A 14863-nucleotide genomic window follows, 5' to 3' on the forward strand; every position below is an offset into this window, starting at 1 on the left:
TTTCTACTAGTGCGTTCAAATGTTCTTCCCGCAGAAGAAAATTACCTGAAATTATGTCTGCTTTCAAAGAATGCTATTCCTCAAGCTTTTACTGGGGGGGAGGGTGAGTTTGCTCCCCACCTCGCCTTCAGGAAGGAATGATGTATGCAGGGCGGACAGCATGCAGAGCTGACGGGAGTGCGGCTGTCTGCTTTATAAACTAGTCCTGTTCAATACTGTTCCTCTCTCCCCGTGACATGCCTTCCCACCCACCTCTTGTCTAGTTGCAGCTAGTTTCTCATAATGAGGGCTGATGAGTGCTAAATTAACTGTTCGGCCCACACTCATCACTGTTGTGCTAAGGAGGTGGTGCTGTTTTGGCCGATTGGCTTTGATCGCTTTCATAGCGGATAGTGAGACACCAGATAGGCATATGCTTAATATTTGGTGAGCTCCTTGAGGTGCTGGTAGTATGAAGGGCTGCTAACTCTCCAATCTCTTATTGCTGGCCAGCTTAAAAGGTTTCAGATATTGGCCCGGGGAGTTATCTTCTTGTTGAACAATGACAAGCAACAACAGAGGGAGCAAGCATGAGGTCCATGGACTCCCTTTATGGCTGCCTATGATAGACACCATTCCCCTAAGGCTGAGTCACCTGGAGCCAGATTGAAGTGTGGCCCAGATGGATGCTGAAATAAAATGGTTCTAGCAGGCATCTAAAAGTAAAAGGTTCACAGATTGAAGCATTTAAGCAGGTGCAAAGCATTACTGAAATCCTGAGCACCAGTTCTTTAAAGCTAAAACTCATAGACCCACACACCCAAATGTCCCTAACATGGTAACTATAGATGCTAAGGTAGCATTCAGACAATGGATGGAATGGGGGGGGGAGGGGAATTTGCTTCTCTAAAATTCTAATTCACCTGCAATCTACCATAAACTTTAAAGCACCTGCTTTGCATGCACAAGTCCCAGGTTCAATTCCCAGCATCTCCAGGTAAGGATGGGTGAGACCCTGCCTGAAACCTTGGAGAGATGCTGCCAGCAATAAGGCAACTTCCTATGTTCCTATGATGTTTAAGTTGTGATTACATGATGGTACACAGCAGTTCCAGATAGGCCACTATGTGGGCTTTACTATGACTTATGTGAGTTTGTGTGATTCCTCTAAGCCACAGAATCATAGTCTTGTCTTTACAGAGAATATTGAGATGATAAATCTAATTGGCTTTGTGCTATAGCCACCAGGCATCTAGTAAACACTATATTTTGGAAGGCATTATCAACATGCGTTGCCTGTGTCATTCAAAAGACAACCATATCCATGGATCACAGGGGGAAATGGGAAAATGTTCTACTAGGGGAGAGGAACTGGCTCTGCGGATCAATTGTAGTACACAGGCAGTGGCAGAGCTTCATGCTCCGGCACTGGGGGCAGAGAGTAGGCAGGGGCGTGGCATGCTGCCCGAATGTCACCCCACTGGGATCGTGCTGCTGGGGGCAATGCGCTCCCCATGCCCCCACACTTCCTCTGCCAATGTACACAGGGCAATTCTATGCATATTTACTCAGGAGTATAAGTCCTACAGTGCCACCAGAGCAAATTATTATCATTCAATTTTTGTATTAAAATGAAAATCAAATATAAGAAGAGGCCAGCAACTTGTTTCTTTTATTAGGACAATGGCCTAAGAAACCACAAAAGCAAATTGAAGACAATAGCTGGAAATGACATTTGAAAGTAAGTAAACTACAGGGAAGGGGAACCTGCTGCCCTCTAAATGCCTTTAGATTCCTACTCAGCCTCAGCCGGCAAAGTCAATGATTAGGAATGATGGAAGGTGTATTCCAACAACATCTGAAGAGCCACTGGTTCTCCATCCCTCTCATATTGCCTCTGAATCTGGAGATCTGATTTAGTTATCATGCCTTTGAGGGACCCATTCTCCATGCATTTGTCTAATTACTGTTTGAAGCAATCGTAGTCAGTGGTCATCATCATTTCCATTAGGTAATCAAGATCTTATTTTCCTCTTTCTCCTGAATCTATGGTCTTTCAACTGCTTCAAAATCTAATGTGTTATTCAAAAGTGGGGAAAACATTTCTACCCACCTTCTCCACATCTATTATGGCCCTTCTCAGAAATGCTTTAGCCTTTCTTCGGGTGGAAGGTACTCAGATAATTCACAATATTTTTGGAACATTCTGGATTTATGTGTTTCTGCTATAGTAAGGCTGCAACTGTATGCTCAGAAGAGTACAGCAAGGATGAAGAACCTTTTTCAATCTGAAGGTGGCAAGGCTGTTGGGGACCACATTTAGCAGTGGGAAGGGGCACCCCCCAAAAAAACCTTACATAGACACAGACAGACAACTATTACTCAGGGGAGGCATATATTAAATTCTTAGTAAGTCCAATTAAGTTTCACCTTACATTTTCTCCACAGACTATCTGTCCTGAATGTGCAAAAGGCAAAAAGACCCCAGTAGTTTCAGAAAATTACAAATAACATTGATGCACAGCTGAACTGCAAGCCCTACCTTACAGCTATTCAAAACCTCAAAAAGGGGGGGGGGGGAGAGAAATGCAACTGCGCCTCAAAAACCGCATACATGCAATTGCAGAATAATGGATACTTATTACATATTTGCAAGGAACACAGGCCTAGCACTTTGCTGCGACATTTCCCCTTCCGTTTTGATCTCTGCAACAGATCTTTGTGAGGAAGGAGTACAACTGCACATTTTGTACAACATCATCGTCTCCCCCCACTCTTCACCAGCTGTCTGATGAACAGTTGGTAGGTAGAAGGGGGCAAAGGGGACTGTATGCAATCTGATGCTTGGCCGAGTATTCCCCATCCCTGGTGTACAAATCAAAGCTCCTCCTGAACCAAAAGTTAGCATTGGGCAAAGACTGTTCAAAAGGAAGTCCATCAGTGACCTTCCTATCTAGCCACATACAGTGGAGGCAATAAAATAGCCAGAAATGTCAGTTAAAATACTTCTAATTAACTTTAGAATGTCTCTTTGCTAAGTAAGATTTACTTCTGAGTAAACTTTATAGAAGTATGTAAGTCACAGGGGAATCACAATTCAGCTCTCATGGCTCAGAACCTGCATTTTAATTCCACTTCCGCTTAACCAAGGAAACACAATGCTAAACGGATATGATGTGGCAGAAACCTAAAAACCATGATTTAAAATTATTTTATTTTATTGAATTAATAATGTAAATCAATCTACCTATGATAATCCAAGACTTCAGGGTAAGGGCCTAGACCAGGCTTCCTCAAACTTGGCCCTCCAGATGTTTTAGGACTACAATTCCCATCATCTCTGACCACTGGTCCTGATAACTAGGGATCATGGGAGTTGTAGGCCAAAAACATCTGGAGGGCCAAGTTTGAGGAAGCCTGGCCTAGACTGATTCAGGTACCCATGTAGAGATATATATATATATATATATATATATATATATATACACACACACACACACACACACACACACAAAATTTGTATTTTTTAAAACATTCTTTAGAACATTTGTATACAGTATTTTCTGTAAAGCACATCCAAATTGGTTCATCCAAATTTCAAAATAAAGCAGCAAAAAATAAAATACACATTACTCACCAGATATTTCCTCTAGGCATTGTTTGGCAGTCTTGCTATATGCCAGATCCATTTTTGTAGGACTGGTGCAGAAGTCAGCAGGTGGGAGAGAGGTACTGTCATTTTCTGAATGAGTTCTGAAATTAATCAAAGAGTTTCACTGTAGCACCTATAATACTCATAGCATTAACTGCCAAGTCCGTGAATGGCAGAGTGGCACACATTTCATCAAAAGCCAGATTCTGGAAATGTCATTAGCACCTCACTTTTTTTTTTCTTTCTGTATAACTTCATAGTGCTAAACTCTTCATCAGGACAGATGAGATTATATCCATATGTTGCAAGGGAGGAAAGTTTACATCTTTTTATATCACATGTAACCAGACAAGGTGTCAAGGACTAAATGTCTTATCAAATTTCCCCTATCAGATGAAAGATTAGTAGGAAGGGAATGGGTACTCAATTTACTGGTTAGGACGACCTTGGTTAACCAGGCACATGCTGGGAACAGCAGGTTTCTAAATGTTCTGCTGCTTTTGTCTCAGCTAAAGAATTACAGTGGTACCTCGGGTTAAGTACTTAATTCGTTCTGGAAGCACCACTTTAGCTAATGGGGCCTCCTGCTGCTGCTGCGCTGCCGGAGCACGATTTCTGTTCTCATCCTGAAGCAAAGTTCTTAACCTGAAGAATATTTCTGGGTTAGCAGAGTCTGTAACCTGAAGCATATGTAACCTGAAGCGTATGTAACCTGAGGTACCACTGTATAAAGGATAGAAGCAAAACATTGCTGCCAAAGGCCAGCACTGGAAATAAACAAACCTTGGCTGTGGCTCCTGGTTAAGGTGGTGAGCTTAATCATGAGTCCAGATTTGGCAGATACACTAAGTCAAAACCATGGCTTAGCTGATGCATTACACTGAACTGAACCCAAGGGACATGGAAGGAGTAAAGCAACTGCGATCTCTTCCCCGGATGTCATCACACTTCCACAGTCCTGGTAAACTACAGCTGCCTTACCATGATGTACAAACCAGGCCAGACTCACTCCAAGTAGCTAAAAAATGCTTTCATTTCTTGAGTTTCAAAACCACCATACAATCATGTAATTTTCAAAATTTTATTCATTATATCATTAAAAAATACTGTTGATGTTAATATACAGATTTTTTTCCTAACTGATGTCTCAATCCTCATACAGGTATTTAAAGGCAAAATAATAAGAAATGAGAACTTCATGAGAGGGGGGAGGAAGCTAAACTGTTTTCATTGTCACCTCCAAGTTAAGTGTAATAATAAATGATAATTTCGCACCTCGGACAGTCGAAAGGCATTGATATTTGCTTCTTCTGAAAACCCAAGGATTACATTTAATCTGATTCAGAGAACTAGCTTGTTTTGTGAGTTTCTGGCACATTTTTAGAGCCTGATAAAAACAGAGCACACCTTAGAATGCTTTTCTAAAAGCATGTCTTTTAGAAAATAACAACCTGTCAGCTTTTTTGCTATGTTTACTACTTCCAAGTTGCTTATCTAATGGGTTTATTCAAAAGCATGCTGAAATGGATGAGGAAGCACACTGCAGAGCAGAATGCATGATCCTGATAATATTTTTAAAATGTTTAAAAGAGCATCATAAACAGAAAATGACATCTGATAAAATATATTGCGCTTGACTTTTGAATTTATTTTTTCAAGTTTCTGAGAAATAGTGAAGGCAGATAAGTACTTTTTCATGTTTGGCTTTGGCCAATGCAATTATTAATTTACAGTAAACAAAGGTTTGGCAGCCATGACCTGAGGCAAATAGCCTAGTGAAGTTCTAATACTAAACAACGGCTTAATGTTGTGAGAATGAGCCAAGGAGAAACTTGAATTTCTGTGCCTCTGCTTTACTACTTATTATTCTCCGAATCAGTGGTAAGGAGATTGTAAGAGTCCACCTTCAGTTTTGAATAAATCACAGTATCTCATTAACTCAGAATTCAGGAAACTGTGCCTAGTTTAACAAACCCAAATCAAATTGTGGCTTCAGATTCTAGTTTATTAACTAACCAAAATCAGAATAAACCACATTTTCCTGAGTTTGAATGTAACAGGAAACTGTGCTTTTTCAAAGCTGAATGGGGAGCATTCTTCTTCCCTCATATAAGCAGGAGGGATGGAGAGAGAGACAGCAAGCCTAAGGCTCACTGCAGAACATCTTTGCGAAACCAAACCATGTTTTTTGTGTCTGTACTGGCCCTCTATATTTCAAAGTTCTTAGCTTGCGAGTTCTTGTTAACATAGACTCAAGTATCTAGGGTGACAAATCTGTGGCCCTCCAAATGTTGCTGGTCAACAATTCCCATCAGCTTGAGCCAGCATTGCCAATGGTCAGGGATGATGGGAGACAGAGTCCAGCAACATCCAACCTTGTGCTAGGGAGCTGCGGAGCTGTGCGCTGTGAGATGTTCTAAGGTGAGAAAGCCTCAGCTTAAGGAAAATTAGACATGATGCAAACGATCCATGATTATGCTCTTCCATTAGTAAAAAGAGAAAAAGCAGCTGCACAAGAAGCTGAACCTCACTAGAAATGTGACATTGGGTGAGGAGTTGAACTATTTCCATGCTATTTTCTCACAATTAAAATCTCAACCTCCTTCTGATGATTCTCTTTGCTCCACAGGGGAAAGTGTATGGATAACTATATGGTACCTTAAGCTTTCCCAATGGAACTCATGAAAAGGTCTCAAAGGTTAATTTTCATGGGGGAAATGTTTCCAAGGCACAGCAGTCCCAACCAGATTCACCTCCTCCCTGGCTGTTATTAATTTAAACAAACACAATAGATCTTAATCACCATCTTCTGCATGATGTCTATTTTAGCCGTTAAAAGGCATAAACTTTCTGAGATGCAGTGCACTCAAACTAACAGCGGCATACTGAGTACAGAGATAGCCTGCTGGGATGGGAAGACTACAGTGGCTTCTTATGAAATATGTTCACTCTGATCACGTTGGAAAAGCCTCCCTGTTTTTCAAACATATTTCATTTTTAAACCAGTTGACCCATCAAACTCAAAATGCCCATTTATCCAATTGACTGGCTAAGTTATATAAGAAAATAGACTACCTTCGGCTATGTTATCTTTCTGGTCTGTGTACTGCATTCTGCCCTCAATTAACCCCTCTAACTTAAATGATTGTTCTTGCTAAATGAGGCTGCACTTAGCTGAGCACAGAAACCAAGTCATTGTATGTCTATCGTTAAGAGCCATTATTCTGTGTCTGAACAAGCTTTTCCACAGATATCAAAGATTTCCTTAGCTATTCTCTGACATTCCAAAAGCCATACAATTAATATGCCTTATACGGTTTGACAGGTTTCACTGCTTCAGTTGCCCTGAATGAATTCCAATGGTTATTTGATTTTAAGACTAGGGCATAGTATCAATATATCACAGTGTTAAATATTAGGGAAAACAAAATCCAGATTCGCACTTTTGTACAATGAATTAAGAAATGTACAAAAGTGAAAATGGGAAAATATTCTTTTTTTATTTTTACCACCTACTTTAGCTCAGACTTGGCAGACCATTGTTAAATGCACCACTTCAGCAATTCTGCTTGAGCCAAAGATACAACCGTGAAAATATCTAGGTTAAATACTTTGGACTGTCTGTTGCTGGAAATCTTAGTGCTAGCTTTGACTGGCAGAGTTTGGCCTGCTGCCACTTCAATTTCACAACAATGAATGTAAATGACAAAAACTGTTAATTCGCTCTTGTGCTCGTGCCTGTGATTTGCCATTTTAAGGACAGAGCAGCTTGTAATAAGCTTAGCATTATAATTCCTATGTTCACAGGCATACCAGCTAAGAAGCGGGTCTGGACTGAAAATGGTATTCAAATACTTGTGTAGACAAAAGAGAAGCTGCTTTCAAGGAGAAAAGGTTCAAACTGGCACCTAGCATCTGCACTGCACTCTCATAGCCCACTAATCACTAAAGCGATATGCACTATAAAATAATACACTCCTCTGTCCAGAACTTTCCATTCAAAACAGAATATTTGTTTCCTTCAGTATGATTCATTGCTTCAGTCTAATCGAAAACCGGTTGCCTGAAGAATACATCAATAAGGGGAGATGCAAGTGATGGATGAGTCTATAGCTTGGTCAACATTTTAAGGTGAACTAACTTAATTCACACCTCTCAAGCTCCTTTAAAGCTTGCACTTCTCCAAACTTTGTGAACTAATTCTCAGTTCAAAACATGTGCAAAATGTCATGGCAAGATGCTAAAGTTATTTTAAAGCCCCATTCATGTATGATTTTTTAAAAAGTAGATTTAGAGTGCATTAAATGCACCAAAAACTAAGGCAGCCTTGGACTAAGGCAGTATAGTCATTACAAATCCACTAAGTTGTGTCCATGCACACCAAAGTCATGTGTGTACATAAAGAGGGCTGGGGGGGAAGGAATGAACCAACTCTTTTGCTGTTTATAAGAGGTTCCCTGCCTTGTCATCTAGAAGAAATCTTTTACTTGCCATAGGCTACTAGCGAAATAGTGGTTTACAAGCATGAACTAACGATGTTCCGTATATATGAGTATTAAAGCAGTTTTTGCTTAAATAAATTTGAAATGCAAATATGAAATTTATATCAGTCAGTCTTCTCATTTGAATTACAAATGCACCTCTTCTGCATTAGTAACGATCAGCCTTTCAGATAAACAGCAAAAGAGAGGCTCACACTGATGTTCAGCCTTAGAGAGTTTCGAACGGTTTGCTGGAATGAAATGTTAGTACCCAGAGTATCTCCAACAGCCTACTCTCTTATATTAAATGCTTTGAACTAAAAATGTATAATTATTCTGTTGATTTTTATTCTGAGAAAATTGAAGATACTGGTCACAAGGATCTAGGTGAGCAGAGCCAGCCAGCCACCCAACCTCTTCATCCCACCAGGCTATGTGTGTTTCAAGTGAGTGGGGATGTCATTCCATTCAGCTCTACTGGCTGAGCCAGCTGCTGTCACCAGATGACACAAGCATCATTCTATTAGGGTTGTGCTCCCCATTCTACTTGCTATACTTGCAGGTGGTAGGCCCATGGGGAGCTCCAAGGGTGGGGCTGAATGGAACTGGCATCCACTGAATCCCAAAGTTTGGTTGATGGCATTGAGGCTGATCCAGTGTGGGGTGGAGGGTAAGGATCAGGGGGGGGAGGAAGGCGGGTGTGGTGGGGATTACCGGGTGTCACAACTGAGAGGGTGACAAAATGCCGGCCAGCACTCACCGCAGGGCCTGCGGCATGCCCAAGCAATGCATCTCTCCTGGGAGTGACGCAGTGGGTTGGGCGCCCACAGGCTCCACTCTGCCCTAAACAGTCCACTTGCCGCCTCAGCTGTAGGGCGGCTGAGTGGGAGGAGGCAGGCAGACTCCTTGGAGGCCCGGCAGAGCGTCCTGCCCTGGCTGGCCCTGCCCCAGGCTTGCTCCGCTGCTGGTAAGGACTGCAGCCTTAGAGAATGAGAGAAGGAAGCATATGCATTGGCCTGCAGAAACCAGGCTTTACTTTTTCAGTGCAGTCAAATGCAAGTTAACAGGTGTAGTAGGGAGACCTTAGATGTAAAGCCAGTGTGTGAAAATCTCAGGTGCAAATTGGTGGTCAGCATGAGGATAGCTCACTGGGTAGCCATAGCAAACTGTAAAGCAGGATAAAATTTGCAAGGATAAAATGAAAGATAAACTGATATAAGCCATGAGCTTCTTAGAGGAAAGGGAGGGTAATAAATAACAGTAGAATGCAATCACCTATCTTTCTGTTTTCTAAGATGCCCCACTTGGTTGTCATGTATATATTTATTACTATTAATAGTCACCACTATTATTTCCATACCCATTTATGCTAACTATTTCAAAACCTATCAAAGACTCATATGCATACCAGCATACAGAATCTACAAGTTAATTTTTAGCTGACAAAAACAGTTATTCAACTTAAATATATCCTATGATAACTGTGTGTTGGCTTCTTTAAAAAGCTTGAAACAGAACTTCATCCTTGTGAGTTTCCATTTCACGGAAGATCTAACTTTAAAATACTTAGCTGCAACTTCTTTTTGTGGAAAACTGTGGGCTGAAAAAGGTACATGATGCAAGAAGGTGCTCACAGGCCTGTGAGTTTTACTTCTAAATGCAGCACCATGAAAGGATAATGTAACATTGCCCCTACCATGTTCCCTGGAAGCCACATGGGGCCACTTGTTTCTGTGCTGCTCTTCGCATGATAGATAAAAAGAACTATCCAATCCAAAGATCATGTTGTTTTTAAATCTGCCTCCATATCTGTTGCTGAGGTACTGAAGCAGCATATATATCCTGGCCTGAGATCCCAAACTTTAAATGTTTTTAATTTAAGAACAAAACAGAATGGCTTCTAGTCAAGGTGGATATGATTTGATTTAAGTAAGACTTGATTTAAATCGTTTACAGAAAGACTCATTCTTGCTGGTATAATCTTAGTATTTGCAACCAGATGAAGGTTTCATTTTCGGAATAATAAATTTTCAGAGTAGCTTTTACAGTCCTATAAAAAAATTACTGATTTGGTTATACTGTTAGAAATACATCAACAGATAATTATGAAATTATTGTGAGGTTTAATAAGTTAACTGTTTATATTTGGACAACTTTTCTGCTGTACTTTATTGGAAGTACATTTCCTTAATAACAATTGAAACAATTTATTTAACTAAAACAATAACATTATAGCATATGTATCCATGTTTGTTAACTGATGTGGTTAAACAATTAGATTGAGTTTTACCACACATGAAAAACTTAAAAGAAATCCTTATTTCATGATTAATAGCCTTTGGACTATAATGTAACTTAAATAGAAAACTATCTTTAGAAAGATTTTTAATAGACCAATCTTTGTCTGAATGGAATAGACCAGGGGAGAAAACTCCCATGATTAACTTCTCTTAAGATGGTATTGCTGTGTGATCAGTTTTTTGCCATTGTTTTAAGCAACTGCGTTTTCTAAAATAATTAAATATATGGTGAAATATATTCAAATAAAACCACTTCTTTGAAAAATAGCTTGCCACACTTAGTTACAGAAAAAGTAGAAACTCATCTTACCTATAAATAAATGGTGCTACTGTGGCCGTATTTGGGTGACTGTATTGCTGTTGCTGAGGAAGTTGCACAATACTGCTTCCTGGTGCTTGCCCACTAGTTGCAGCAATGGAAAGAGCAGCAGACGAACTAGGGGTAAGAGCCGTACTAGATTCCTTTCCTTCAGAAGAGGGAAGACCAGAAGGAGTGTATGCTTTCTCATTACCTTGCGATTTTGCTGTTGACTGGGGTTGGTTCCCCTTTGCACTCCTCAATTTTTCCGCCTCTTTACTTCCTGAACATGCCGGTGAAGTACTTTGCTTTGATGTCGGTACTTTTGATCCAGGTTTTGGTATACCACTAGATGAAGGTATTAGACTTTCCTTCTTGGCTGATGCAGCCTTGTTCCCCTTGGGGATCAGGCTCGCAATTTTTGAGGTCTTTTTTGCAGGTGTCTCTGTGGCCTGGTCCTTCTCTTCCTTCACCGTCTTCTCAGTGCAAACTTTGTTTTTGTCCCTGCTCTTTTCCTCTTTGTCCTTTGGCTGTAGCAAAGACTTTTTATTGCTGAGATTTTTGCTTCCAGCTTTTGGAGGGGTTAGTTTAGGTGATATTTTAGGGCTGCTGCTGCTGGTGGAGCCACCACTGTTGAGACCACCGCCGAAGCCGTCCATTTCGCCACAATCTAAAAAGGCTTCTTCGTCTCTCCCGCTGTCACTGGGACCCGAACTGGATGACAAGGGAGGCCGCAAAACAGTCCTAGCGTTAACTAACTTGAATTTCTCTAACATGGATTTCTGCCCAGATGAAGGAGTTTTGGGCCCTTCAGAAAGGGGTGGCTTAAGCCTATCTGAAGGTGGCGTAGGAGAGGTTGCGGGACTGGGCTGCTTGACAGACAGCATGGTAGAGGTGGCACTGTGTTTGACATTCATGGATTTGCTGCGCCAAGGCTTGCTGGCACTTGGAGAGGGGATGGCAGAGACCGGCTGCTGCCCAGTGCTGGTGGGATGCTGTACATTTCCATTCATGCCTGCAGATGGATGAGGACCTTTGGGTGATTCTGGTTTTGAAAGAGAAAAACACGAGGGCATTAAAATTGCAGAGCTCCCCAAACTATGCATTCCAAATGATGATGATGGATGATGATGATATAAATTTGTATACTGCCCTATGCCTGCAGGTCTCAGGGAAGTTCTAACATAAAAACACACAATACATAATAAAAACAAAAACAATCCAATAATCTTTCAATTAGTTGCACAATTGAAAGCACTGTGGGAACTGAGCCTTCTAAAACATGTTCCCATTGACCTAGTTTAAATACGTAAGCCTACCCTCTTGTCGTTTCTCCAAACTTGTCAGAAACTTAAGTACAAAAATACCTTTTGATTGCTTAAATTATTTTCCTCACAAATCATGCATTAAAATTGCTGTTTTATGCTCAGCAAGAAGCGTTTTGGATTGGAGGAAGCTTCAGCCGCCCACGTATTAACAGGAGCTCCAGATTACAAAAGGATATGGCACTGGGCTGGTGGGTAACAGGAAGAGGAACATGAATCTGTAATTATTTCCTTAAAAAAATAAATGGATGAAACTAACAGCCTTGTCCTAGAAGCCACTGTGCTAGTGATAAAGTGTATAACTGCATGCTGCAAACGGATTCAGAATATTGGCTTGGAACAGAAACCTAGGGTGATAACAGTGAGAAGGATAACAGGAGGAATGAATCAAGATCTGAAATAATATTCTTATTGTGACATTCTAGAGGCCCTTTTGGCCACTACAGAGTCACCAAGGTCAACACAAGCCTATGTATCTGATTTAACAGGATTGAAAGTGACAGACAGCACAGTAGGATAGGTCTGCCCCACTTGCCTCATGTAGGGTCCCCTCTAGCTATGTCGGCACCAGCCATTTCCACCTGCACAGTCACATCCATCAAATCGGGGGTAAATTAAGGCTGACACTGACTGCTCTCTGGCCTGGTTAGATTAAGGTTACCAATACCTGGTATAAAAAATCCACCCCTGTGACCTTAACAGCAGCATGGAGGTATGGCATTCAGCAGGTGCATTTTATCTCGGGGCTTTAGCTCTATGACATGACTACTAAAGACATAAGGGCTCCTATGGGCAACATGAAGGAAATATCAGAAAGGTCAGGTGTAGGATTTTGTATGCAAAAGGAGCTACACCAGAAATATTTGTAAGATAGAGGATAAGGGGAATAAATGAAGCTGAAGCAAGCACAGTATGGAAGTAAAGGAATAGCAGCGATGAAACCATTCATACAAGGGTGGTGTTGCTGTTTTCAGTGGTTTACCCAACAAATATATTGGTGGAATTGAATCTCAGTAATAAAAATAGGACAGGGCTAGAAATTACCTGAGCAGATGGTATCACTACAAATTAAATAAAGGGAACAATTGAATTGAATCAGAACAAGATTGAAATTTCCACAGGCCTCAAGCTTGAAAAGGATTGGGATAATTTAACTCCCATGTTTCTTTTTAATACTGATCATGTCAAAAAGCTTCAAGACTGAAGTGCTTAATAATACTAGGGATGCTTGAGAAATTAGTTTTCTGTGAATTCAGATGTCACATGACCTGATCTCCACCATGTGGACTGTTGCGTAGATTGGAATGTAATGTTGCTCTCTGCTCAAAAATCATGCCAACATGCATTTGACCATGCACACTTCAGAATAAAATATGTTTAGAATTCCAGACACTGAGATACAGTATGCATTTATCTACATATTTTGTCATGATATACGTGTTATAAGCGTGTGTGCAAATACAGATTTTTGTGCAGATTATTTTAAAGCGTTATCAGATTTATGTAGAAATGGTGCAAAGAAGACATAAGTGAACACATAAATTATTGACAGTTCTACGTACAGGAAAACATAGGGCGTTCAATGGTGTTGCTAAGATGACAGTAACACTCCTGTCAGCAGAACAGGGAGGGAAGTAATTTGCATTGGTACCAGTGGCAGCTTCTCTCCCAGTGCAAACCAAACCTTTGGGTGAGGACAGATTTTCTGTAGCAGTGTGCAAGGAGTTAAAAAGAAACCCTACCCGGCTCATCATAGCCCTGATCCTGATCACCCCCCATTGCTGCTATTTAAAGTAGAAAAAAATAACTACAAAAGGCAAAACTATACATTTATTGTTTCCTATGTGAACGTAATTTGGTTTGGAATAAACCAAGCTAATTTGGAAAACAAAGCAAAGATTTGGGGAAAGGAAGTGTTAAATAGTGATTACTCCATAGAAAACCACCAGTTATGTTTGCCCAACCACTGTACATAATTTAATTATTTAGATCACTTTTCCAGTTAGCTAAAAAGGATTTATAGCATGGATTTATGCTATTTAGTTTCACAGTATGTCAAAGAAAATACTCTTTCTGTATATGTAGCTAATGGTTTCAATTTGGAGCCCGTGACACAAATGGAAAAGCAAGCCTGAGGATCCAATAAAATAATCTGAGAATAATAGTTTGAAAAGAAATTGTAGCAGCATTTTTTTGTCCTGAAAGCAGAGATTATGGAACATCCTGCTTTTACACATTAAATCATATTTGTATATGGCTTAGCGAATCAGTGAGTAGCTTCACCAAGAACCTACCAGGACTATCAGTTTAGTCTTCAAAATATTAGACTTGCATAGAGGGGCAGGAGTGTGCATTCGAGGAAACTCCATCCTCAATTCCCCAGCACCACAAACGTGATAAGACATTCATGCCTCATCAGGATTTTCAGTTGTATGGAGGCTTCTAAGCATCTTCCGTCAAACACACACAGAAGCTTCTCTCAATTTTTAAATTCAATGCACAAAGCTCTGAGAGAAGCCCTCGCTGAAGGGGGAAATTAGGGCAGTGCTTATATTTGAAACCATTTTTTAGGATCCACTTTATTCAGGAAAATGTTTTCTTTTTCAGGTTCAGCAACTCTGCAGATTGGGTTATGGAAAATGTCTGCAGGTTGCTCTAATTTAATAGCCAAGTGTCCCTGTAGTGCTGCAATATGGTATTCTAAACCCCCTCCATTATTTATTTATTTTTATTTATCTACTGCAAATTTATTCCTACAGTAGTAGTAATGGGATTGATTTTGGCAAATAACAATATTAACCTTTAAGGGAAGCTTTTGATGCAAGGTT

The 14863-nt window shown here is 40.4% G+C and overlaps 1 protein-coding gene across 9 annotated transcripts in view; it reads right to left on the reverse strand.

Moving 5' to 3' along the window:
• Positions 1–14863, reverse strand: part of NAV3 (neuron navigator 3) — a 445636-nt gene that overhangs the window by 117505 nt on the left and 313268 nt on the right. For all 9 annotated transcript variants that reach the window (XM_083698859.1, XM_083698858.1, XM_083698861.1 and 6 more), the window contains 2 exons: positions 10723–11755; positions 3617–3732 (listed from right to left, as the gene is read on the reverse strand). In XM_083698859.1, the coding sequence (XP_083554985.1) occupies positions 3617–3732; positions 10723–11755 (1149 nt within the window). The remainder of the gene's footprint in view (positions 1–3616; positions 3733–10722; positions 11756–14863) is intronic.

Source organism: Podarcis gaigeae (assembly GCF_964106915.1).
Source record: "Podarcis gaigeae genome assembly, chromosome: 10".
Classification (NCBI taxonomy): Eukaryota; Metazoa; Chordata; class Lepidosauria; order Squamata; family Lacertidae; genus Podarcis; species Podarcis gaigeae.